The 26,510-nt window shown below is 38.0% G+C and overlaps 1 protein-coding gene across 5 annotated transcripts in view; it reads left to right on the forward strand.

The window, feature by feature from the left end:
* Window positions 1-26,510, forward strand: part of LOC149214010 (uncharacterized) — a 102,498-nt gene that overhangs the window by 53,551 nt on the left and 22,437 nt on the right. Inside the window, exons 5-7 of one of the 5 annotated variants that reach the window (XM_089392178.1) lie at window positions 6,813-6,910; window positions 7,123-7,347; window positions 7,465-7,889. The exons of 2 other annotated variants lie outside the window; for them this stretch is intronic. In XM_089392178.1, the coding sequence (XP_089248304.1) occupies window positions 6,813-6,910; window positions 7,123-7,304 (280 nt within the window). In that variant the 3' untranslated portion in view covers window positions 7,305-7,347; window positions 7,465-7,889. Of the gene's footprint in view, window positions 1-6,812; window positions 6,911-7,122; window positions 7,348-7,464; window positions 7,890-26,510 lie in introns of those variants that run through there. 2 more of the 5 variants (XM_089392179.1, XM_089392181.1) reach the window with 2 other exon arrangements.

Genomic DNA, 26,510 nt, shown 5'->3' on the forward strand with positions numbered 1-26,510 from the left:
AAGTGCTGTGGTTTGCTGACCTTGTTCTTCTAGGGGTAAGAACAACATGTTTAGGGACTGAGGATCCCTGTAATTATTGACATTTCATGCTCCATGCTGAGAGGCACAAAAATGTCTATAACAATAACCCCTAAACCACCTACAGAAACGGACGACCCGGACTTCCCAGCCATTGACCTGAGATTATAGGGACAAGGAGTCTGGGGAACCGAATGACCAAGAGGAGGCCACTTATCATCACTATTTAAATCTAAGGAAGGCATGGCATCCGGAAGGGGGTCGATGACAGGGGATCCCGCAAGAAGATCAGTGATATTATTTAAACCATGATTAGGAGAAGAATGAATAGGAGAGGAAATTTGATGGTTATCAGATAAATGCCCTGGAAAAAGATAAGTGGAGGGAGGAGGATTATCCTTCTCAGGTACTGAAGCTTCGGGCTGATCACCGCTTGGATCTCTTGCAGTCTCCTCCTTAGAATCCTCCATTCGTGCTTCTGGATCCTTGACCGCTTCATGGGACTGGGAATCCACCGGTGCTTCTGCGTTCTGTCCCCCCTCCGTCTCCATGACATCCGCTGGATCCTTGACCGCTTCATGGTGCTGGGAATCCACCGATGCTTCTGCGTTCTGTCCCCCCTTCGATTCCAAGACTTCCGCGTTCTGATCTGCCATGCCTTTTTCCTCTTGAGAGGCGAGTCCATGCCTGAAACCTGGTTGACTTGGTATGGGGGTCCTCCGGCTACGCCTTCTTCTTCTGGCCTGTGTGCAATCCTTGACAAAGTGACCATATTCATGGCATTGATAGCATCGAAAGGGAAGATGCTCGTAGTCCAATAACTGTTCGAACACGAAATCTTTGTATTGGAGATTGATTTTTTGCGCAAGACCGTTGCTGGGATTAAGACTCACCAGAATGCGTGCCATTGCTCTATCTTTGGTCTGCAAGAATGACATATCTGCCTCCAAGAAAGTTCCCAATCTGTTACCAATGGATTTGAAAACTGCTTCGGTCCAAAGGAACGACGGAAGTCCCGGGGCCCTTACCCAAACCGGGAAAACATCGGATTTTTCTTTGAAAGCATCAAACAATGGACTCCACTTTTTCAACAGGACTGGTAAGTTATCGATACTCCAATTCCTGCCGAGCACCCACTCCGCTGCCTCCTTGTCCTCGAACTTGAGCATAAACCAGCCCTTAGCTAGAGCTAAGGCTTCAAACCCCAGGGGTCTGTCATGGACAAAACGATGTTCTCCCCATGACTGCAAAAAGCCTGACGAAAACTTCTTACCTCTTACCCTACCTACCAGCAAGCATTCTGCCATTACTATGGTTTCATCAATAGATACCTCCATTCCGAGGATCAGGTTGCCCTCCAACTCCTGGGATCCAATCGGCCTTTGATTTTTCCTTTTTCCCCCTTTTTTCCAGGATCCCTCCGCTGAATCCCTAGCTTCCTCAACATAACCAGTCTTTTCTGGATCCTCCAAAGGCGGGACCGATTGTTTCACTTCCTCCGGAAAAGACTGATAGAGCCCAGCGTTTTTAGGTATAGGAGTATCTGTTTTGAGTCTCCCAGCCAGCAGTACCTTGTTGCCTTCCGGCTCTCCCTCATGGCTGCCAACCTGACCGTTGCGCCCTCCTACTTCGATTCCGTTTGAAAGAGAATGGTTTTTCGCCAGAGAGGCCCCTGCTTTGCCCTTTGACCTGGGTGAATGACCCGCTGTGAACACTCTATCAGTTGCTTCTTCACTGGCTGGCTGCTCTTGGAGAGCTTGTCTGCAAGCCTGGATGGCCAAACTGTCCTGGACCTTACCAGTTTGCTGTGACAAGACCTTATTTCCTTGCGAAACCGGGATTGACTTGGAGTATTCGAACCCCCCAAAATAACGCTCCACATTTTGTATTGTCGGTTCCTTCCCCCAAACAGAGAGAATGTCTTCCACCTCTGGGTCCAAATCGACCAGTTCGTTGGGGTTTACCATTGTTACGGGAGCCTTCCAAGATAAACACCTGAAACAGTGCTAAAAGCCAGCACAAACTTTGTCCTTACTCTGGTAAAAACTAGAAAGGCGGGGTCAGCCTTTACGATTGCTGATGGAGGGATTACACCTGTTGGAGGGATCTCACTGTGAAAAACTCTTTCGAAACCCCTCCAGCTGCCAGTCAAAGACGATGAGCCCTTCCTGCTCCTGCTGCTACACACTGACAGCAATGACTCGCTCCCTACCCGTGCCCTGTGCGAGGATCCGCCCGTGATCCTAGCTGCCGATCCCTTTTTTTAGTTCTTAGTTGCATCAACATGCCTTAAGCTTTAGACCCTTCTTGTAATTTTGAAATTTTATAGACACCGATAACTTTTAGATGATGGAAAATATTTAATTTTACCTTAAATTTGGTTTCCGTCATAACAAACCACTACAAACCATAATCTGTTTTTTTTAATCAAATTTAAGAAATGAAAACACCTTAAATTTTCAAGAGAAGCAGTTTTTTAATTAGTTAAAACCATTTCTTGCCATGTTAATTGGGTTGAGCATAGGAGAAAGCAACGATGAATCTGGGTCAAATTGCTTCATTCAATTTCATCCCCAACCTCCAATTCAGTTCTTCTTCCTCTTCAGCGTTCCTCAAAAACGGTATATAACTGGAACCTGAAATTCAAATTGTCGTTGCTCCCAAAAATGAGCTAAATGTTTCCAATCAAGTCCTAAATAAGGCTCACGTAGTACGATTAAATAGCAAAGTCGCAATGCTCCACACTTCCTATCTCTGTCGTTGCTCCTCTAAATATCCTAAACTAATTAAATCCTTTAATTTCCAATCAAGTGCTAAATAAGCCTCACGTAGTCCGATTAAAAAGCAAAGTCGCAATACTTCACACCTCCTATCACTTTACCCTCACCTTGAAAGTTCACTGATAGATGCTATTCTCAAACACCTATTGAAATATCAGAGGGAAATGACTATTCAAGGGGCCATCTAGCTATAAAACTTTATGCTTTATGCTTTATGCTGTGTGTTGATTACATGAAATTTGACAAACACCAAAAAAAGAGCATTTCTGGAATAAAAAAGGATATAGAGCATTATATTATTTATATTTTTATACTTCAATTAGATAGGTAAATAAGTAGTTTAATATTAATTTTAGAAAAAGCATAAATACATACATGAATCATAATAAAATATTTCATTGTGTAGAGAAGTAATTGAAAATAAAAAAAATCCCATTTTTTATAAGAATAATAAAAGAGTGATGAGTAATTACTTCTATTCTTAACATAAAATTAATATGTAACATTTAAAAAATATTAATAGTAATTACAAAATTTAATTGCATCATAATAAAATATTTTAATATATACAATTAAGTAATATTGAAATGTATTCAAAATATATATTAATAGAAATAAAAAACTTTAATATGGAGAATGTAATACATAAATAAAATCTCTCAATGCTCATGTTGACTAAATTATTTCATTGTCAACTATATGGTTTATCATAATAATAATAATAAATCTATATTTTTTGTATAAGCTTGGTAGGACTTTGATTTTCGAGTTATACATGTCCATTATTCACGCAAGATCTGACTTCATTCCTTTGCGATTGCCACTTGAGTTACTGAGACTTCATTCCACTGCAACCGCCACTTGAGCTACCGAGACAGACAATAATAAATAGAATTTATATACAAGTAATTGACAAATTAATTTTTTACTGTTATAGCATTTTAATTATATTATATTACATTTTGACTCTTTATTATATTATATTATGTATTATAGCAAATATTTTGTAGAATTGCATATTTAAGCTATTTTATTTTGTACTAATTTTTTAATTTGAAAATTGAATCTATTTATACATTCAAAAATACAATTTAATATATATATATATATATATATATATATATATATTCATTTTAATCATGATCATTTATCAAATCCTTAAAAAAATAATGTTTATATATATATATATATATATATATATATATATATATATATATATATTATTTTTACATTATAAAAAAAAATACAAAATAAATTTATATGAATCTTATAACACAACAAAAAAAAAAAAATACATACCATGAAAATCAAGTTTGTATGAACCAGCTATGCCTAGAAAAGCAAAAGCAAGGCAATCACCGTTTGAAAGGGAAAACCACCATAGAGACAACAAAGGCATAAAGATCAAAAAGTCGCAGTCAAAACAACTATTAAAGATATGGCACATATCACATAATCAGACTGTGAAAGTAGCCACTAAACAAATAGCTCGAACATTGTCTCAACTTTAATTCATTCTTGAACTCAGTCAATCGGTTTGGTTCCTACCTTTGCCTTTGCTACCTTCACACATCTTCTTGGTTAGCATAGTCACTTATGCTACTGAAATAAGTTATGGTCCTACCACCCTTAAAATGTGCCGAGTAAACTCCAAGAGCTACTGGTTATCAATCAACACCTTAATCTGAGATTGGCACATTCACCGATACTGGTACATGTAAACTCATTATTATTTAATCTCCATTGACAGGTTGTTAAACAGGCACTGTGATTGAGTTTTTTGTTTTGTTTTTTTTTTTTTTTTTTCGGGAAGAAAAAGCTGTATATATTCATAAAAGGAGAATTACATATTGCAGATGTCTCAAGCATATGTAGAAACATGGACTGAGCCATAGACAAAAATACTCCAAATGAAGTATCAAGATATGCCCTCTGACAAGGCAGCAAATAAAGGTATAAACCCCGAAAAAACTGCTTAACAGTGCCCAATATATTGCGCCCCCGAAAAAACAGTCTTGAAGAGACAACCCATCTATAAGGTGTAGAAGAACAAAGCACCAAGCAGACAAGCTTCTGTGGAAAGAAGATGAGAACAAAAAGCGCTAGATCTGTCCACCCAATACAAACGGAGAGGCATGAAATGAGGAAGAGAGCAACAAAAGTAGCCACTCTTTCCCCACCCCTCAAACTCTCCACCCAAATCAGATGAAAAATAGAGGTAGAAATACTGCCTCAATCCTCCACATCTACCTGCAGAAAAAAGACCAGCAGGAACATCCATAGTTGCGGCACGAATCAGTGCAGAGCGCCCTACTCCCTCAACGCTCCAAAGGATATGCCGCGGCCAAAACAAAACCAAGCTGCCTCCGAGCAGGAGAAAACCCATCGGAGCAAGGGGCAGAGGCAGCAAGGGCAGCCACCTCGCCCCCGCTTAGAGAAAATTAAAAGATCAGAAGATGAACTAAGCCTGATCAGAGGAGAAAAACAACCCGCGGAGTCGCCGGAGAAAACCTCTCTGCTCGCCTCTGCCGCTCGCCTCTAGAGAGCCCCCACCCACGCTGCTGCCAAGGAAGAACTAAGCTTGCAAGTCGAGGACGGAGGAGAAAAACTCGCCGGTGAAAACCTTGCCGCTCGCCTCTGGTGAAACCCTCGCTGCTCGCCTCACGTCGCTCGCCTCTAGGGAGCCCGCACCCGAGCCACTGCCAAGGATGAACTATACCTGTGCCTGCAAGACAAGGACTGGGGAGAAGAACTGCGCGGAGTCGCCGGAGAAACCCTCGCTGCTCGCCTTGCGCCACTCGCCTCAAGAGATCCCGCACCCTCACCGCTGTCAAGGAAGAACTGTGCCTGCAAGACGAGGACCAGAAACCCACGCTGCTCGCCGCCCGCCTCTGGTGAAGCCCTCGCTACTCGCCGCTCGCCGCTCCTCACAGACAGACCCACGCTGCTCGCTGCTCACCGCTCCTCGCAGACCAACCCATGCTGCTCGTTGCTCGCTGCTCACCGCTCCTCGCAGACAAAGCCCTCGCTGCTCGCTGTTCGTTGCGCCAACGCTCTCGCTGCTCGCTGCTCCAATGCTCAAAGCCCTCGCTGCTCCAACGCTCAAAGCCCTCGCTGCTCCCACACTCTCGTAGAGAAAGCCCTCACTGCTCGTTGCGCCAATGCTCTCGCTGCTCGCTGCTCCAACACTCAACGCCCTCGCTGCTCGTTGTTCGCTACACCAACGCTCTTGTTGCTCGCTGCTCCAATACTCCATAGACATACATATCGCACTATGATTGAGCTTATAGAGTTTAGAAGTTTATTTCAAGAATGTGAAATTAAAATATTTAAATTATATATTTAAAAGAAAAAAGCATTTTAACAAGAAATTTAAATAAATTATTTGAATATTTATATTAATTAATTTATATTGATATTAATTTCATATATATTTATATAAAAGAAAATATTTTAAAAAGAATTAATATTTTTTTAATTTTTGACGGGAGAATCCACAGTAAGATCCATTTGGGATTTGAAACGTTGGTGTAAAAAGCCGTAGTCTTTAAGGGGACTTTTTGAAAGCCTTTCCCGCGATTTCTCTTAAATCCAAGAATTAATATTCACAAACACATAAAAATATATTAATAATAAAAAAATATTTTAAATTGATATTAATAATAAAAAAATATTTTAAATTGAATGATAAAATGTAGATATACATGTGACTAAAATGTTTAAAAAAAATTATTTATATATATATGATGAAAATTATTTTTTTCAAAAAAAATTAATTTTTATCTTTAATAAAATTATTTGGATATATATATATATATATATACTCTCTTTAATATTCACAAATACAATTTAAACAATAATAAAATAACACTTGTATGTTTTCATTCTAAAAAAGTTTGAAAATGAAAGAAATTTGATCGTTCAGACTCAAATTAAATCCTTAGGTAAATAGATAAATCTATACTGGTTTTAAAATAAATAAATTTATACTAGTTATATTTCAAACCTGGACAGCAGGGAACCGTGGACGCCCGAGGAAAATCAGATACTAAACGATTGTATCATGAGAAACGAGGGTGGTGCTTCCTGGTCATCAATTGCGCGGAGTGCTGGTAATCCCTTATTATATTCCTGTGTAATAGCTGTATTGGTATTGTTTAGGTAGATAAACTACTTAATGCGTGATATTATGTGTGGAAACTTTTCCTGCCATACTCGTTCACAGGTTATATCCAAATTTATATTATTATTTTATTCACCTAATCCATAGATAGTGTCACCGTGATTACGGTTTATCAGTTAATTTTTCTATTCGATTTTTCAGGTGGTCACCAAAAGCAAAACACTTGCCAGGAAGGACGGATGCTCAAATTCAGAATCACTGGCACAGCTGCTGAAGAAAAGGTAGGTGATCACAGCCAATCAGCGACCCCCGAAATTCCTACCATGACTCTTCCTCAGATCGCCACTGATGACGTCGAAGTGGATTCAGCACCTGCAAATTGATTTGTATAATTTGTTTGGTGACTCGGGCGCAGGTTTCTTTGAGGTAATTCCGAGTCCCAGCATATCAATACATCAATATATCATGATTGTCGTGTAAATAAATATACTAGTCTCACTGATCGTGTCACATTGTTTCGTCTTTTTCGGGCTGCCTATACAGAGTGGATTAGGAAAATAAGTATCACAGTACCTGCAATCAGTGCGAAATTGGCGGACATTCCATCTGATGAATTCTCTAGGCAAAAATATGCGCAGAAGCCCATGAAGGCGGCTTTTGAAAGATGTATTTTTCTGCAGATTCTTTGCACTGTATCATTACTTGCTCAAACTTCAAAGCCAAAGAAAACCTAGGCTAAATTTGCAATGATCGAAGAAGAATATTAACTTCTTGATATCACGTTATGATTCTGTATCTGTTTGGGGTGGTCAAATTTATGACGATGCCTCGTATATAGGCCACAAAAGCCATTGCTTCCACCATTTTGTCTTTAAGTGCTATTCTTATGTGATCAGATCCATGGATCACTGTTCGATTTTTTAAAAATTAATTCTTTGTTTGCTGAACAAGAACCTGAAGCATTTGCAACTGTTCTAATTTTCGTTTTTAAAGAGAATGTGAGCGTTCATGGTTCGGACATGTTGTTATCCTGTTATCTCACGAGAGAGTTTTTGTACATTTGTTTTAGGTTTAGGTAAAGTATTTGGAAGTTTAGATTTATTTTAATTTTGGATTTATCAGGTTCAAAGAAGTGTAAATTTTAAAGAATACACTTCTAAAATTTGTTAAAAATTTATTTAGGCTAATGTTATATAGATATAGTTAAATAAGAATACCAATAACAAAAACATTAGTTATTAAACCTAAAATATAAAAAGGACCAATTCTAAATTTATAATTTTACTTCAATTTTTTAATTTTTCTTTTTGCTGATAGTTATTTTTTTTAAACTAATTTGAAAAAGTCAAAAATATTTATTTAACCTAACAAAATATTACAACATCTTTTCAAAATTACACTAGAATTATTTTTTAAACATCTACCAAACAACTTTACAAAAAACTCAGATATTTTCTAAAATAGAATTGAAATATATACCATATCTAAAACCCTTAAATCCAATTTAAATTCAACTTCTGCCAGAGATTTGATTAATATATTAGATTTTTATTATTATTAAAAATTTTGGAAAATGGAAAAATAAAATAAAAATAAAATTATTAATTTTTTTATATGAAATCTCGAAACCCTGAGATGTTCTTCATCTTATCGACATCATCTATTATTGATGAATGCTCACTTCTTTCCTTTTCTTTTTTCTTATCGCTTATCAGCTCTGTTATTAAATTTCTAGCTAAACTCCTTTTATATGCGAAATATTCTCAAAACCGAGATGTTCTTTATGGGTAGGATAATAGGGTTTTATAAAATTCTTTCGAACCAAGTTGAATTAGTAGGACTCCTTTCCCGTCACCATGTTCGGTAGCGGTAATTTTTGTGTACTTTCGAAAAGTAGATCACGAAGTTTGATTAGTTGTTTGGGTGATAGGTTCCATTGTAACACTAAATCAATGGCTAAGGGATCTCAACATAAGCTTATACAATAAATAGTGGTCATTTGTGATTCGAGAATACCGTTTTACCATGTATCATATTTCTATGATATTATCATTAGGCCATTTAAGATGAAAAACAAAATAAAAGATTATGATAATAACTTGGTGAAAGAGAGATATGATGTAATAATGTTATTAATTTTTTTTAATAAAAAATATTAATATTATATATATATATATATATATATCTATATATATCTATATCTATATCTATATATATATATATATATATCTATATATATCTATATATATATATATATATATATATATATATATATATATATATCGTTAAAATAATTAATATTTCAGTTTATTTAAAAAAACAACAATTTTATTGAAGATAAATATGATTTGAATTAATGTTATAAGAAAATTGGTGCACGAACAAATTTTGGAATAGTTAAGTAGGTTCCAAAATTTCTAAATATATTGGAGCATGACTAAATGTGTGGAGTGTGAGGGAGACTAGCAATTATGTGTGGAATGTCAAATGGGGAGCATAACAGAGTGAATCTTGACTTATTCTTGATCTTGGACATGCTAATTAAGCAAAGCTCTCTTAATGTTCAATATTTTAAACAATACCAAAATGAAACTTGCATTAACCTTTTCCATTTCAATATTAATAAAGTGGAGCCCATGAACCTTTACATGATAATAGAATGGAGTAGGCCTTATCCTTGGACTTTTTATATGATAATGGATATTAGTTAAGAAAAATGGATGAAACAACTAGAGCAAAGAAACACTAAGCAAAATATTTTGGACATTTGCAAAGTGGAGCAAAAGTTCAAATGCATACATGGACAGTTCTTCTAGTGTAAAGTAGGAGGGAGGTGGGGGATGAAGTGAGCTTGTTCAAATGGAGGAATGAATGAGTTGGGTCGACAAAGTTATAATGACTTAATGCAAGCAAAATCAGGGACATTTTCCATCCTAGACATCAATAACATCACCTTGTACAAGAGATAGACTTACTAATTGCCTCGAATTCCCACATCATGTTTAACATTATAATGTGTTGCGCATTAGGTGGGCATTAGTAGCCAAAAGTTTCCTTGAGAGTAAACCAAAATAAAGGAAAGTTGATTGTTGTTGTTGGAGAGTGTGATGTGACATTTTAAATAGCATGAGCATGCAAAGGGCATGCAATATGGTAATACCTATAGTGTCAAGGTAGATATAGTGGTGTTGGGAGTCATAACAATAAGGCATTAAAAGGACCATGTGTGTTTGGGAACTCTTATTGAAGGGTTGATATCTGATGGATGGGAACTCTTATTGAAGGTTGATATCTATGGATGAAGAAGTGTCCAACGCATCATGAAAATATATTTTTTCTTTAAACTAAAACTACAATAATATTTTTTATTTATAATTTTATTTAAATAAAAACTATAACATTTTTATTAATAATTTTATTTTTCTTCAAATAAAACATATTTTTTATTAATAATTTTGTTTAAAAAAAGACAACTATATACAATAATTTTTAATTAATAAAGTTGCTTTTATTAATTTACAAGAGCTATGCATTTTATTTTAACATTCTGATCCAGATTTAAACAGGAACGCAACAAATTACAGAGATAACCATATACACAAAGATGCAGCGGAAATAATACTTCATTTCATTAATGGAAAATATTGAAATATGCTTACAACCAGAAATGGAAATAAACCAGCTAGGGCGATGGTAGCTTATCTCTGAGAAGAGATGTGGTGGCTACATGCCTCTGAACTATGTTACAATGAGGCTCGAAGGCCTATTTATTGTTGAGAAACAATGGAAAACCCTTAACATTCCAAAACCTAACCCTAGGAGATGAAACGCCAAACTGTGGGCCCCGTTTGGGTAAATTGGTACATCAACTTCCCGCGGTCGTAACTTTGGCATATGATCTCCGTTTGACGTGTACAATAGCTCGTTAGAAAGATCTATCCGAGCACTACCACTTTGGGAAGGGCAACATGGATCCATGGACCCATGTTGCCCCCAGATTTCCCAAAAAATGTCGTTTAGGGCCTCAAAACGGCTCCAAAAGTTCAGGACCCGAAAAACTGTTAAAAATAGTAAGTTGTGCTACAATTAAGGAACTGAAAATGCTGAGAGAAACAATGGTGGGGGTTTAGGTGGACTTGGCAGGTGGCCACCAATATCCACCTGGATCACATTTCTTTTTAGTAAATTTAGAAATTCCATTGATAACATGGAGATTTACATCATTCTAAAGATGTTAGTTGTTTTCAGCTTTCCATAAGGGAATCCAAACAAGAGACAACATATATTCTAAGCTATTTTCTAAAAAATAACTATGTTTGACCTATTAGTTGATGTAGCTTTCACAAATGTTCTATTCTCAAATTGTGTCTATGATGTGAGGGAACACATTTTCTCGGATACCCAAAAAAGATTTCATGAGAAAAGGCCTTGATTAGATTTAATTAAGCAGTTATTAATTTTCCTAAGACTAACTTAGGGAAATAAGCTTAATTACACAACAGTAATTGGGGTAAATCAATTTTCCTCTAAAGACATCAGGAAAAGTCACTTGATGGGGTTAAGATGATCTTAGCCATCAATTATGATTTGATCATGGACGTTGATTCGTCAATGAGAGATTATAAGAGGAAATCAAACAAAATTTGGAAAACACATCAAAACACATACTTGTAGAGATAGCAAGGGCATAGAGTTAACAAATGGACATCAACAATAGGGGTTTTAGAAGAGATTACCGTAGATATTCTTCCCAGTGATTTCTAGGGAGAATTGGAGATTGATTTTTCTATAGAAAGCGGTTGATTTTCCAGTGGTGCAAGTTGCTCTAGTAAGGGGTGTGATTTACCCTAGCAGGCAGTGCGAATTACTCTAAGGAGGAGAAATTTCATAGCAAGGTAACTTTGAAAGAGAGATCTATCTGCACAAGAGGATCGATTTGCCAGTCGAAGTCGAGATTTTCTAGTGGAGGCTGAGTTAATTTTCCCAGCCAGTGCGAGTTGGCAGGAGGGACAAGTTTTCTTCCAGGTTGCATGTGTGAGCCAAAACCAACTTCAGAGGGAGGCCAAATTTTTTTCTAGTAGGTTGAATGGATTCTAGGAGGCTAAGGAGACTTCTAGAAGTGATCATAATAATTTTCTAAAGGTTTTCCATCTTATGGAAACCAATTGTAATATTTTTGTTGAAGAATTTAATAATTAAAACCCTCATATGTAGACTAGTTTTCTTTCCAGGATTTCTGTAAGGACATTTGTCTGAAAATAATGGTGTTCATTATTTGTGTCTGCATTATTTCCTTAGTTCCTCTGGTTAATTATTTTTCAGTGAAGTTGTAGTAGTGTTTTATTCAATATTTGTCACCAGAATTTCGCAGAAGACAAATAATCTAAATTGATATGTGAATAATAAATATTCAACTACAACAAAATTTAAAATTTCACATGGTATCAGAGAGGATCTTAGGGTAGAAGGAGGATCTGTACAAAACGCAGGAAAATAAAGCTGAGGGTTTTAACCCAGTTCGAATTTATTCAATTATTCTCAAGTTTATTTGAGTTTGTTGAATTTCCAAAGTTTCCAGAGATGGTCCCAACAAGACTGAGAGATCAGGATAGGTTGGATAGAGTCTCTAAATTTGGTGTTTGGAAGGCCATAATGTCATTCTTATTGGAAAAGCATGTTTTGAAGGAATTTGCGGAGAACATTGTTTTCAATACCGACATATCCACAGTAACTAACTACCTATAAGAAGGAGAATGCCAAAGCAAATAGAATGATTCTTGATGGAGTCAAGGATCATATTGTTCCACATATCCTAGAGACAGGGATAATAAGGGAAATGTTGGATTTCATCGTAAAATTGTGCCAGGATCTTACAAAAAATAGAAATTTGATCCTCAGAGAGAGGCTCAGGGCAATCAAGCAGAATATGGGAGAAGACATTATTTTCTACCTCACTAGACTTCGACTTTCTAGAGATGAGCTAACTGAGGGAGGTGATAAGCCCAATGATGAGAAGGAGGTGTGAATAAAACCCAATGGATTTTCCAAGGAGTGGATTATTTTTGTCCAAGTGATCAATGGGTGAGACAAACTTCTAGATTGGGAATGCCTTTGGATCAAATTCACTGAAGAAGAGCTTAGGATCAGCTTCGTTAGTGGGATTAGCAATAGCAGCAAGACACTGAAGGTTGAGGAGGAGTTGGAAAACGTTGCCCTAGCATGAAAAGAGAAAGCGAATAACGGTTCCAATGAGGGACCAAACTCACTGGGAGAGAATATGAAGAAGAACCTATCAAAGGTAAAGTACTATGGCTATCACGAATTTGGCCACTATGTCAACGATTTCCCATAGAGGAAGAAGAATGGAAATAATCTAGTTGCAATGTCAACAAATGTAGATGAGCTCTCTATTAGGATGGATCAAGAGTCCACTTTAATAGCTTACATGTCTAGCTCGACTTTAGAGGGTGTATGTTACATAAACAATGGAGCATCATTTCATATGACAGGAGTTAGAGAGTACTTCTCCCACTACAAGGAGGAGGATATCAAGTTCCAGATTCAAATGGGGAACACGTCCAAGTGCAACCCAGTTGTCAAAGGGATTGTTCCATTTCAGAGAGAAAACGAAAAGCATATACATATCCATGATGTGTTGCATGTGCCAATATTGGGGATGGATTTTATCTCTGTATCAATCCTTCGGGACAAATTTTATGATGTCATATTTAGAGGGGACATAATGTTGTTACAACACAAGGATTTGAAGTCACCTATAACTTTTGAGGTGAGGAGAAGCCAATTAGACTGGTTGTAGATGGACACGCCCAAGGCACTAGTTAGCAACAATAGTCTTAGAGAGAAAGGGGAGAAATGACATAGGAGGATGGGCCATATTTATCATGTAGCACTTAGATTTTTATATGAGTCCGTGACAAGTGTTCTGGAGGTGAGCACAAATCATGAAGATGTGTTTTGAGGATGTGAGTTGGGGAAGTTTTCTAAAGAAATTATTCCAAAGAGTGACACTAGATCATAGGGGATACTTAACCTTATACATTCAGACATATGTGGGTCCATGTTGATGAAATCTTTCGGGGGTATGAGTACTTTTGTACTCTTATCAATGATTTCTCCAGTAAGACATGAATATATTTCTTGAAGACCAAGGATGAGGTGTTTAGTTGCTTTTGGGAGTTTAAGTCTCTAGTGCTAGAGAATGCATTAAGGATAAAGATCCAGACTCTTTGGGAAAACAATGGAGGTGAGTACACCAACAAGGACTTCCATGAATTCTATATCATAGTAGGAACAAAAGAGAGAGTGGAAAGTTCCTTACAACCCACAACATAATAGGGTTGCTGAGAGAAAGAACTAGTCTATTTCAAAGGCAGTGAGAATGATGTTGTATAACTAGGATCTCCCACGCTATTTGTGGGACGATGCATGCATTAAACAAATTTATATTCAGAATAGGGTCCCACATAGAGCGCTTGGAAAATGACTCTCGAGGTGGTATTCACAAGGAAAAAGCTAAATGTAAGCCACTTCAGGATATTTGGTTGCCTAACATGTTGTCACATTCCAAGGGAGACACGTTCTAAGCTAGATTAGACCACATAGCAAGGTTACCTTGTTGGCTACAACGAAACATCAAAGGCATACACGATCTTCTTAGGAGCCATGAGGATTATAGTTAGGTGGGATGTCATGTTAATGGAGGATAAGGCATTCAAAAGGTCTAAAGAGTTATCTACAACTCAATATCAAAGTGAGAATCCAACAGAAGCTCCTAGAGTAAAGAAGCATAATCAGGGGAAACAACAGAGCATGAGTACAGTGACCATTACGAGCATGAGCTTAGGTGTGAGTGCTACTGAGGCTTCACAAAGTATGGAGTAGCAGATCAGGGAGATGCATCAATAGGACATGGAGGTGGATATTCCTAACTCCACTGTTGGTAGGAAGAACTATGAGGTTCAAGCTACACTCAAATATGCTTAGGAATTTATGGGGACGTCTATGGCATACACGAGAGAGAAGAGGGAAATAGAGAGGTACACTGGTGACATGGAACTAGTTAGTTAGTTGGTAGATAGCGAGCTTTCCAGCTATCAAGATGCTACATAGGAGAAGGTGTGGTGAGATGCAATGGTTAAGGAGTACTCATTGATCATTCATAATGATGTATGAGAGGCTGTACTGAAATTGACAAATAGGGCTGTGGTTGGATCATGTTGGATCTATACGACAAACATGGAGTAGATAGCATCAATGAAAAATGTAAAGCTAGGTTCGTGGCCAACGAGTTCTCTTAGAAGGAGGGAATAGATTATGAGGAGACACTTTCTCCTATGGCTAGGTACACTTCTATATGAGTCGTGATCTTATTAGAAACATAAATTGAATGAAAAATCCATCAGATGGATGTCAAGGCAATGTTTCTGAATGGTGAATTGGAGGAGGTGCATATAGAACAACTAGAGCGCTTTTTGGAATATAACATAGAGAGCGACATGATCAAGTTGAAGAGAGATTTGTACCGGCTCAAGAAATCTCCCAGAGCATGGTATGAGTTCATCGATAGATACTTGTAGGGAATGGGATTTGTGAAGAGTGAGGAAGATGTGAACCTGTACTACTTGGTGGTTGGGGTTGATGTACTCATTCTTGCCCTATATGTGGATGAGTTTTTCTTCACAGGTTCATTAGAGCTCATCGAAGAGTGCAAGAGGGGCCTTGAATCAGAGTTTGAGATGAAGGATTTGGGACTCGTACACTATTTTTTATGCATGGAGGTGTGGTAGATAGATGGAGAGGTTTTCCTTGGTTAAGGGAAATGTTGTATAGAGATCCTAAGGAGATTCGGAATGGAGAATTGCAGAGCCATGTCTACTCCCATGATCACAAATTGGAGGAAGATAAATGCATCCAAGAAAACAAAGGTTGATCCCACCTTGTATAGACAGTTGATAGGCTCCATCATGTATCTGACCAACGTTAGGCCAAACATATACTATGCAGTAAACTCTCTCATTTAGTTGATGGTGGAATGAAGGAGATTGCATTGGATAGCGGTAACACATGTGTTGAGGTTTTTACATGGCACAATCGAGTATTGGATCATATATGCTCTAGGTAATGGTGTTAGCTTGGTGGGATATACTAATGCACACTAGGCAAGAAACATAGTGGATCAAAAAATAAATTTAGGGTGATGCTTTAGCATGGGATCAAGAGTTGTTTCTTGGTAAAGTAGGAAGTAAAATTTTATGGCACCTGTTAGAGCCTAGATCGACCTCAGGCTGAAGGGATGCAATCTTAGGATAGCCACAAACCAAGCTTAACCTGGTAGCTAGCCCTACCAGGTCGGGAGAGGGCTCTCTCCTTATCAATCTCAATGAAAATATAGCAAATAAGGCTTGAGATCATTGATATGAATACTAATTTTAGGCTAGGTATGTTTGCTCAGAGGAATTTGATTGATTTTAATGATTGGTTGCTGGATCAAATGGGAAAGGCAGCTTTGGGTCTGGGAAATCAACACAGATTTGCAGAAGTTTCTGTGGGGTGAGGTAGGCAAGTGTTTTAGCACTTTGAAATGAATGTAATGGTGAGTCTAAATATTGGTGAGGAGTTGGATAGGGCATGCAAATGTCATGATTCCTCTTCAAACAGTAGAAAACATTCAGAACTAAATAAACCCCAAGGTAGAGCACTGAAACACCAATGGATTCCACCCTTTAATCTTGATTCATTTAGTTATGCAGAATAAGAGAGATGATGGCACATATAAACATAAGATAAATTGAATAATAGAGAATAAAACAATACTAATTCACATTACCACAAGAATCTCACAAAATGTTGCAAAACCCTGGTTTATTTACTTGCCAAACTGCAGAAGTGATGTACAAAGTAGCTCAATGCATCCACAAGAGTCCAACCTTGACAAATGACTAAGAAAGTACAAGATATAGGCATCAAACCACCTATGCTAGCCACCAGGGGTCGAATCCATGAGTCAAGGATATGTTTCAACAGGATCTAAACTAGGAATTGAAAAATAGGCAATCGAACAGCTTGTCTCTAAAACTATGGAAACTGATTCATTCATCATCAAAACAACTCTAACTGATGTATCTACCTCCTTAGGTAATTTTTCATCATTTTTACATCATGGTACTTCAAGTTACATCATATTACATCATGAATTTACCAAAGAGAAAAGAAAAAGTCAAATTGGTAGAAAACTAGGCGAAATTCTGAGCAAATAGGCAAAACTGGCAAATTTTTCTCCTATGTGTAGCACCACTAGTCCTATGCGTAGTGCTTTTTCTAGGCCAGTTTTGGAAGGCTTCTCGAAGTCCAAATCAGGTTCAGAATAGCTCGTTGGAAAGCCTGGTGAGTCTACTTTCTTGGACAAATTAAATTTTTTGATTTGGAGTCCATTTTCCCCTCCAAAAATGTAATCTCCCAAGACTACTTCCCGTGTGGCAAAAAAGTGGCAGAGAGGGCACTTTCTGGGTATTTTTGGCCCTTCTGGAGGTCTAGAACTTGTTAAAACTTCTCAGCCATTTCTGAGCATGTATAATTTTTCATGGTGATTCCAAAAATGTAAAGTTTTTTTGCAAATGGAGGCTCCCATCAAAAGCGTAGCGCCACCGAAAAAAATTGTTTTATGCCTCAAAAAATTCAAAAAATGACAAAAATTTCACCAAATTTCTTGAAATTTGGCATGAGTGATCCTTTTATGTGCTATGTTGGGCCAATGATGCTTCAGCCAAGATCTTGAGATTATCTTGCTCTTTTTTGCTCCTCAAAGCTCTCTTTGGTTTATTTAACCTTTTCACCCTTGTTTTGCAAATTTTATTCCAGGTTAAGTAGTGATAGGCCATATGGCACAACATTTTCTTCTCCTTGTTAGCTTTCTCAAGAAATTTCTCCAAGTGAATGTTTGCCCTCTCTAACCATGATTCCCGGTCAGCCTCAATTTCTTGCTCAAGGGGTGTCATTTTGATTTTCCTTCTTTTTGTTGCTTGCCTGTTTTCTCTAATTGTTTGCAGCTCCATGATAGTTTGTTTGTCCTCCAGTCGCTTGTTCTCTTGCTCAAGGAAGTTAATGATCCATTTGGCCCTCTCAAGGTCAAGTGACAAGGCTTGGATTTTAGCCTCTTTTTCTTTGATGATCATATCTTTGAGTTTTGAGCTTTGAGGGCCCAAATCAATGTCATCCTCCTCAACCAAGACAAAATCTTTGTCTTGCCCTTCAGTAGGGCCTTCATCATGCACCTATTTCTTTCCTTTATCTTTTTCATGTACCTGTTCAGCTGAAGAAGAAGGCAAAGCCCCTTTCACTCCACGTGCATATAGCATTTGCCTGTGGTCTGGTGAAGAAAACGAGACCCCTTCCACCCCTGGTGGAGATAGTACTCGTTTGGCAACTACAAAAGTCTCATTGTGCCCTTCTCATAAGTGAAAAACACTGGCACACCTGTAGTTTCAGTCTCATGAACATCTGGCTAGTTTGAAGGCCCTCCTTCCTCATGAAGCACCGATGGAGTCACCTGAGGGCTTTTGAAAACCTCATGTGCATTGAAGGTATCCCATGAAGTATTCATTAAGCTTAGCTAACGCAAAACAAGAATTTTAATCAATGAGAAATGGTAAATGCTACTGAACTGCTGAGGAAGAGGTTTCCTTTGAACATATAGAGCCCTCTTCTCAATATTCTTGCATATAAGGTATGGTAGGTTCATCATCCTCACTCTTGTGAAATGCATCAGCAGTCTGACATGGTATGTATATAGACGGAAAAACCGCCCCTCACAGGTAAAATACTTGATGATGAGTTTCATGAGTGGAGCATAAGTATCTTGCAAGTATTTGAAAGGAAAGACCCTGCTGATTTGCCTATGATAACTAGCCTTGATGTAAGGCTCATAATGCTTTCTGCCCACATGCTGCCCCTTATTCCACTCTTCACCCACATTAGGGATGCCTGTTGTTGCTGCAATGGTTTCAGGTGTCAAGGTGAAAGAGACACTAGCTAGGTTCACTTGGCCATTGTGAAGATGAAGAACAAATAACCTAGCAAGCTCATGGTGATATTTCACCCTCTCCACCATTTCACAAAGCTGGTAACAAGACTGATGTTTAAAACAGGTTATTGCAAGAGGGAAAGCAAGTAATTCTGGGAGTGGTGGGCTCCTCCTGGATATGTTTTCCTCCTTTATGTGGTTTTCTTGGAACATGAGCCTCTTGGGAACAATCACTAACAATTTCATCATCCCTCTCATATGCTAAGTTTGTCTCCATACTTACAAATTTGGAGTGAAAAATGATGAGTATGAAGAGATTTTTAAAGTATGAGGGTGAGTAGGGTGACTGTTGTTTTTCTTTTGGGAAATGAGGGATTGACTAATATTATGACTATAAATGAGGGTTTTGATGGTGGAAGGAATGTATGAGGGTATAGGAAATGGGAATTAGGGTTTTGAGAATGTATAGGGTTAGGGTTTTGTAATAGGGAATGAGTGCCAATAATTTTGGGAGAGGGAAAGAGGAAGGGATTTAGGGAAATTTAGTGTAAGGGAATGGGGTGTAGGAAGATGATCAAAGGGGAATAAAAATAGCAAAAGACAATACCCTATGCAAATTTTGCAAGCCAATTTAGAGACAGCTAGGGTTTAGTGTTTTTGACATGCAAATCACCACCACTGATGAAAAATTGATTATTAGATAGGATGAGAGGCTTCACTTACTTGCTGAGAGGTTAATTGTGAATTTGGAGGCAGAGGAAGGTGATGAAATTTGATTTGAAGCTCAACAGGCAGGTGCGTAGCGCTGCCTCCCAGGTGTGTAGCGCACTTTGTATGTGTAGCGCACGACCAAATCTCAGTGCAAAACCTGTGCCATGTGTGTAGCGCCAGGCAAGTGCGTAGTGCCAGGCAGGTGCATAGCGCCGGTGCCCAGGTGCGTAGCGCCGGTGAAAATTCTAGTTTTTTGCTAAATTTCTCCTCTTTCTCCCAAAACCCAATTTTTTCCTTTTAGCTCACTCTCTTGCACAAAATGAAGACTTTCAAACACAAAGAAGAACTTTATATCCCCTTGGTTTTAATTTTTCATTTACAAACCCACTTTTCCAAAGTCTTATTCACTTTGCTTTAAAAACTCTGTTTTTCATTTTGCAGTTTGACTCTTCTTGATCACTTGATGAACTAATGCATTGATGTTTTTGTTTCTTGTAGTGGTTGGAGTTGGAAAGGTGACCAAGGGCAGTAGCTGTAACTTATTACATATAGAAACATTGAAATTACATAAAATTTGTACATGAAATGGAAAAAAACCCTGTTTTCACCTCAAAATAGAGTTTTGAGGTAAAAACCCTTTATGAAGCATATCATCAGTGAATTTGTAATTTTATGAACTTATAAAACCTCCTCATGTGCCTGTTGACCTTTTATTGAGTTTTTCATGACCATGGTGGCAAACCCTAGACCTAGTGAGACCTAAAACCCTAAAAATGATTTTGGTAAATGGAATGAAATAAAATGACAGTAAATGACCTGAACATGTGAAAATAGGCTAGCAGGTAAATACTTAATGAACCACTACCATCAGTTGATCCATGACCTAATGGAATGCAGCTGATCGGATGGGACACATAACAAGCATGCAGAAGGAGAAATTTGATTACTGATGGAGGGATGAAGATACCGACACTAACATTGGCTCCAATGGGGATGGTAGCTCCTGGGAGGTGCCAAGAACCATAGATATTTGGAAAAGTAGATAAGTGCCTTCATCCATTAGGCAAGATGGAGTCAATAACTTCGGAATACTAAAACAAATTTCTTGACTCAACACTAACTTAATTACAAAGACTAAAAACTGACTCAAAACAGACTCAAACAACTAACACTAAATAACCAAAGGCTGAAGCCAGATGTTCAACTTTATAGCCTTCACTTCGCACCCCAAATTGGATGAATGATGACAATACAAACTTTGCAATGAATGAAATAAATTGTATGTACAATGACAAAATATGACAACAGAAAATTTCTCAAAGATAATACTGTTTCAGAAGCCGGCCATTGATTGGTCCTCCTGGACAATCTTCCCCATTCATTTCTTTGAGTAGGAAGGCATTTTGACCTCAATATGCAGCAATTCTATATTGTCCCTTCCACAGATTCTCGAACTTGCCATACTTGCCTTTATCCTCATTTCTAGCATCCCACTTTAGCACTATGTCTTCAATCTGAAATTTGTCTGCCTTTGCCTTCCAATCATAAATCTTCTTAATTTTCTCTTGCAACCTGAAGGTATTCTGAAAAACTTTCTCTCTTGTCTGATGTAAATGGATCATTTGGCTTATTCTCCACTGAAAATGATCTTCCTCATTGCCAGCTTCCTGCAGAAGTTTTACAACCGGGACTGCGAGAGATGTCGGGAACACCGTGTCAATACCATATACAATCTCGAAAGGAGACATGTCGATTGACTTCTTCTGACTTACTCTATCCGCCCATAGTGCATTAACCAATTTCTTATGCCAGCTCTTTTTGTTTGTTTCTAGCAGCTTTTTAATGATGTTGACCAATGATTTGTTTGAAGATTCAGCCAATCCGTTACCTTGCAGATAATATGTAGTAGAATGTCCCAAGGTAATTTTGTATTTGCTACAAAAGTCAATCATCTTTTTGGACTTGAAAGCTGTTGCGTTATCTATAATCAGTTTGTTAGGATAGCCAAAACGTGACAAAATATTATTTTCAAGAAACTGAATTATTACCAAGTCTGTAGCCTGCCGAGTGGGGATCACCTCAATCCATTTTGTGAAATAATTTGTCGCTGTTAAGATCCACTTGTGTTGAGCTGAAGATGTGGGATGAATATCTCCAATAAAATCTAGGCCCCACTGCTGAAATGAAGCCCTAACTTTGATTGGCTTGAGAGGTAGAGGCTGCAACTTTCTCTTTCCCTGAAAAATCTGGCATTCATGACAGTTTTTGATAGTTTTATAAACATCAGCAAAGAGGGTAGGCCAATAGTACCCTGCTTTCAAAAATTTTTTAGCCGTCGTCTTCCAAAATAGGTGACCTCCACAGTCTCCTTTGTGAAAACCATTCATGAATTTTTTTGCTTCCTCCTCGACCAAAAAATTCAGCAAAATACCTCCAGGATCTTTCCAATAAAGTGCATTGTTCATAATACAAAATCTAGCAGCCTTTAGTTTTAGAGTTCTACCTTTATTTTTATCCATCCTTGGTGGTGGTGAAAGGTGTTGGAGCACATATACAATATCTGAATACCAAGGAGAATGGAAAAAAAAATTAGATACATGAACAAGTAAATTATCTTCATCTTCTTCAAACATAGCAGCAATCAGGTTTATGTCCAAGGCATGCAAATTAGACTCCGCCATCAATTTTGCTAGACCCTACCCCTTGATTAGCTTTGTTGGCTTTATCTCCAAGTCATATTCTAAAAAATATGCGATCCATTTGCCTCGCCTACCTTCCGGATCTGTTTGTACCAAAAAATCTTTGACGACTGCATTAGGGACATAAGCAAAAATATGAGAGTGCAGAATATATACCCGGAAATCTTTCAAAGCTTTCACCAAGGCAAGAGCTTGCTTCTCAATAATGTTATATTTTAAGGTTGCATCTCTTATTGTCCTGCTGAAAAAGGCAATTGGCTTTTCAAGCTGGTCTCTTTTCTGCATTAGAACGATTGCCATAGTATGTTCAAAAGCGAGTGAAAATAATATGAAATCCTGGGAATCATCCGGGCTGATTAAAATCAAGGCTGAAGAAAGAGCCAACTTTACCAAGTTGAAAGACTTCGTGGCTTCTTCAGTCCACTTGACCACACTATCTTTCTTCAACATATTTGTAATTTCCCTCAAGTGTTCAGCTAGATTTGGCACAAAACAACGTGAGAATTTCATCTTACCGTTAAATGCTTGGATCTCTTTCTTACTATGAGGAAAATCAATTTTCTGAATGGCATCCGCATCGATTCAATGTTAGTGTCGGTATCTTCATCCCTCCATCAGTGATCAAATTTCTCTTTTTGCATGCATGTTAGGTGTCCCATCCGATCAGCTGCATTCCATTAGGTCATGGATCAACTGATGGTAGTGGTTCATTAAGTATTTACATGCTAGCCTATTTTCACATGTTCAGGTCATTTACTGTCATTTTATTTCATTCCATTTACCAAAATCATTTTTAGGGTTTTAGGTCTCACTAGGTCTAGGGTTTGCCACCATGGTCATGAAAAACTCAATAAAAGGTCAGCAGGCACATGAGGAGGTTTTATAAGTTCATAAAATTACAAATTCATTGATGATATGCTTCATAAAGGGTTTTTACCTCAAAAATCTGTTTTGAGGAGAAAACAGGGTTTTTTCCATTTCATGTACAAATTTTATGTAATTTCAATGTTTCTATATGTAATAAGTTCCAGCTACTGCCCTTGGTCACCTTGCCAACTCCAGCCACTGCAAGAAACAAAAACATCAATGCATCAGTTCATCAAGTGATCAAGAAGAGTCAAACTGTAAAATGAAAAACAGATTTTTTAAAGCAAAGTGAATGAGACTTTGGAAAAGTGGGTTTGTAAATGAAAAATTAAAACCAAGGGGATATAAAGTTCTTCTTTGTGTTTGAAAGCCTTGATTTTGTGAAAGAGAGTGAGCTAAAAGGAAAAAATTGGGTTTTGGGAGAAAGAGGCGAAATTTAGCAAAAAACTAGAATTTTCATCGGTGCTACACACCTGGGCACCAGTGCAACGCACCCGACGCAGGTTTTGCACAGAGATTTGGTCATACGCTACACATACAAAGTGCGCTACGCACCTAGTAGGCAGTGCTACGCACCTACCTGTTGAGCTTCAAATCAAATTTCATCACCTTCCTCTGCCTCCAAATTCACAACTAACCTCTCAACAAGTAAGTGAAGCCTCTCATCCTATCTAATAATCAGTTTTTCATTAGTGGTGGTGATTTTCATGTCAAAAACACTAAACCCTAGCTGTCTCTAAATTGTCTTGCAAAATTTGCATAGGGCATTGTTTTTTGCTGTTTTTATTCCCCTGTGATCATCTTCCTACACCCCATTCCCTTACACTAAATTTCCTTAAATCCCTTCTTCTTTTCCTCTCCAAAAATTATTAGCACTCATTCCCTATTATAAAACCCTAACCCTATACATTCTCAAAACGATAATTCCCATTTCCTATACCCTCAAACATTCCTTCCACCATCAGAACCCTCATTTACAGTCATAATATCAGTCAATCCCTCATTTCCCAAAAGAAAAACAGCAGTCACCCTACTCACCCTCATACTTTAAAAATCTCTTCATACTCATCATTTTTCACTCCAAATTTGTAAGTATGGAGACAGACTCAGCATATGAGAGGGATGATGAAACTGTTAGTGATTCTTCCCAAGAGGCTCATGTACCAAGAAAACCACATAAAGGAGGAAAACATATCCGGGAGGAGCCCACCACTCTCACAGAGTTACTTGCTTGCCCTCTTGCAGTAACCTGTTTTAAACATCAATCTTGTTACCAGTTTTGTGAAATGGTGGAGAGGGTGAAATATCACCATGAGCTTGCTAGGTTATTTGTTCTTCATCTTCACAATGGCCAGGTGAACCTAGCTGGTGTCTCTTTCACCTTGACACCTGAAACCATTGTAGCAACAACAGGTATCCCTAATGTGGGTGAATAATGGAATAAGGGGCAACATGTGGGCAGAGAGCATTATGAGCCTTACATCAAGGCTAGTTATCAGAGGCAAATCAGCAGGGTCTTTCCTTTCAAATACTTGCAGGATACTTATGTTTCACTCATGAAACTCATCATCAAGTATTTTACTTGTGAGGGGAGGTTTTCCCGTCTATATACATACCATGTCAGATTGTTGATGCATTTCACAAGAGTGAGGATGATGAGCCTCCCATACTTTATATGCAGTAATATGGAGAATATGGATCTATATGTGCAAAGGAAACCTCTTCCTCAGCAGTTCAGTAGCATTTACCATTTCTCATTGATTAAAATTCTTGTTTTGAATCAGCTAAGCTTGCTGAATATTTCATGGGATACCATCATTGCACATGAGGTTTTCAAAAGCCCTCAGGCGACTCCATCGGTACTTCATGAGGAAGGAGGGCCTTCAAACCAGCCAAATGTTCATGATACTAAACTACAGGTGTGCCAGTGTTTGTCACTTATGAGAAAGGCACAAGGAGACTTTTTGCAGCTGCCAAACGAGTACTATCTCCACTTGGGGTGGAAGGGGTCTCGTTTTCTTCACCGGACCACAGGAAAATGCTATCTTAACTTGGGGTGAAAGGGGCTTTGCCTTCTTCTTCAGCTGAACAAGTACAAGACAAAGATAAAGGAAAGCAACAGGTGCATGATGAAGGCCCTACTGAAGGGCAAGACAGAGATTTTGCCTTGGTTGAGGAGGATGACATTGATTCGTTGCAATATTAAAGGCCACCAATTTGTTTCCTCCTTCTGACCTGAAAGAAGCATGCCTAGCCCTTTTTTAGGGGGACTTCTCTTCCTCGAATGGGGTGTTGCTGAGGACCCAGGTGTGGGGCGGGGGGTGGGGCATGGCCATTGTCCCACCAAGCCTTAGTGGAGGAGGGTGTGGTGCAACACCTCCCCACCTATTACTATTCCATCACATCTTTGTTAAACTTACCATGAGAAATTAACTAAGAGAGAGAAATTTATCAACAAAAAATGCATATAAACACAATGCTTATCCCAAAAAATCCTAATCTAGTGAAAAATTGAGTGGAAAAATATCATATTAGTTTCCCCTGGACCAACTTAGCAAAGTGAGCCTTCACCATTCACATCTCTGGAACATTACATTGAATTATTTCGAAGCCTTTTAAAGACTTCATTACATGCAATCTATGGGAATAAAATCATGGGAAACCAAAACCATGTTTTCAAAACCACCACTATTTTATAGATCAACTTTGATTCTTTCAACAAGTCAAGTTTTAGCTAACAATCCACTCTTAAACCTTGAATAGGGGTTTCCCTTGAATCAACCAAGTGAGTCAGCACCACTCACCTCTAGGCCTACACCCCTTAAAGTTTATATCCAGGGTATACCATATCTTGGCATGCCCATTTTCACCTAGGTCTAACTCCATACTTTACCAATAATTTCCTAAGGGTATGCATGCCATACCAGGTCTTACAACTGTATGCCCATTTACATGTAATTGAAAAAGATTTTGACTCCGTCATAACTTTTCTTTGATTGTTGTTTCTATTTCGACACTTATGCCACCATATTCTCATCTCATCACACCTAATTCTCTCCTCATCCATGCACAACCACATTCTATGAATCCATGATAAATCTTCTCATTGAAGCATTTCATCAAACACTTTGTCTACATCCATGGCACAAATAACCTTGTCATATTATCCCTTTGGTGTTGCCTTCTTTGGCAATGATCATGGCATCATCCATTAGGGAGGGTAGAACATCCACTCCACGACCTTTTAAAAATTATTTTATCAACCACTACTA

Source organism: Pinus tabuliformis, chromosome 1_1, assembly GCF_031772625.1.
Source record: "Pinus tabuliformis cultivar Carrire ecotype Pingquan chromosome 1_1, CPIR1, whole genome shotgun sequence".
Taxonomy (NCBI): Eukaryota; Viridiplantae; Streptophyta; class Pinopsida; order Pinales; family Pinaceae; genus Pinus; species Pinus tabuliformis.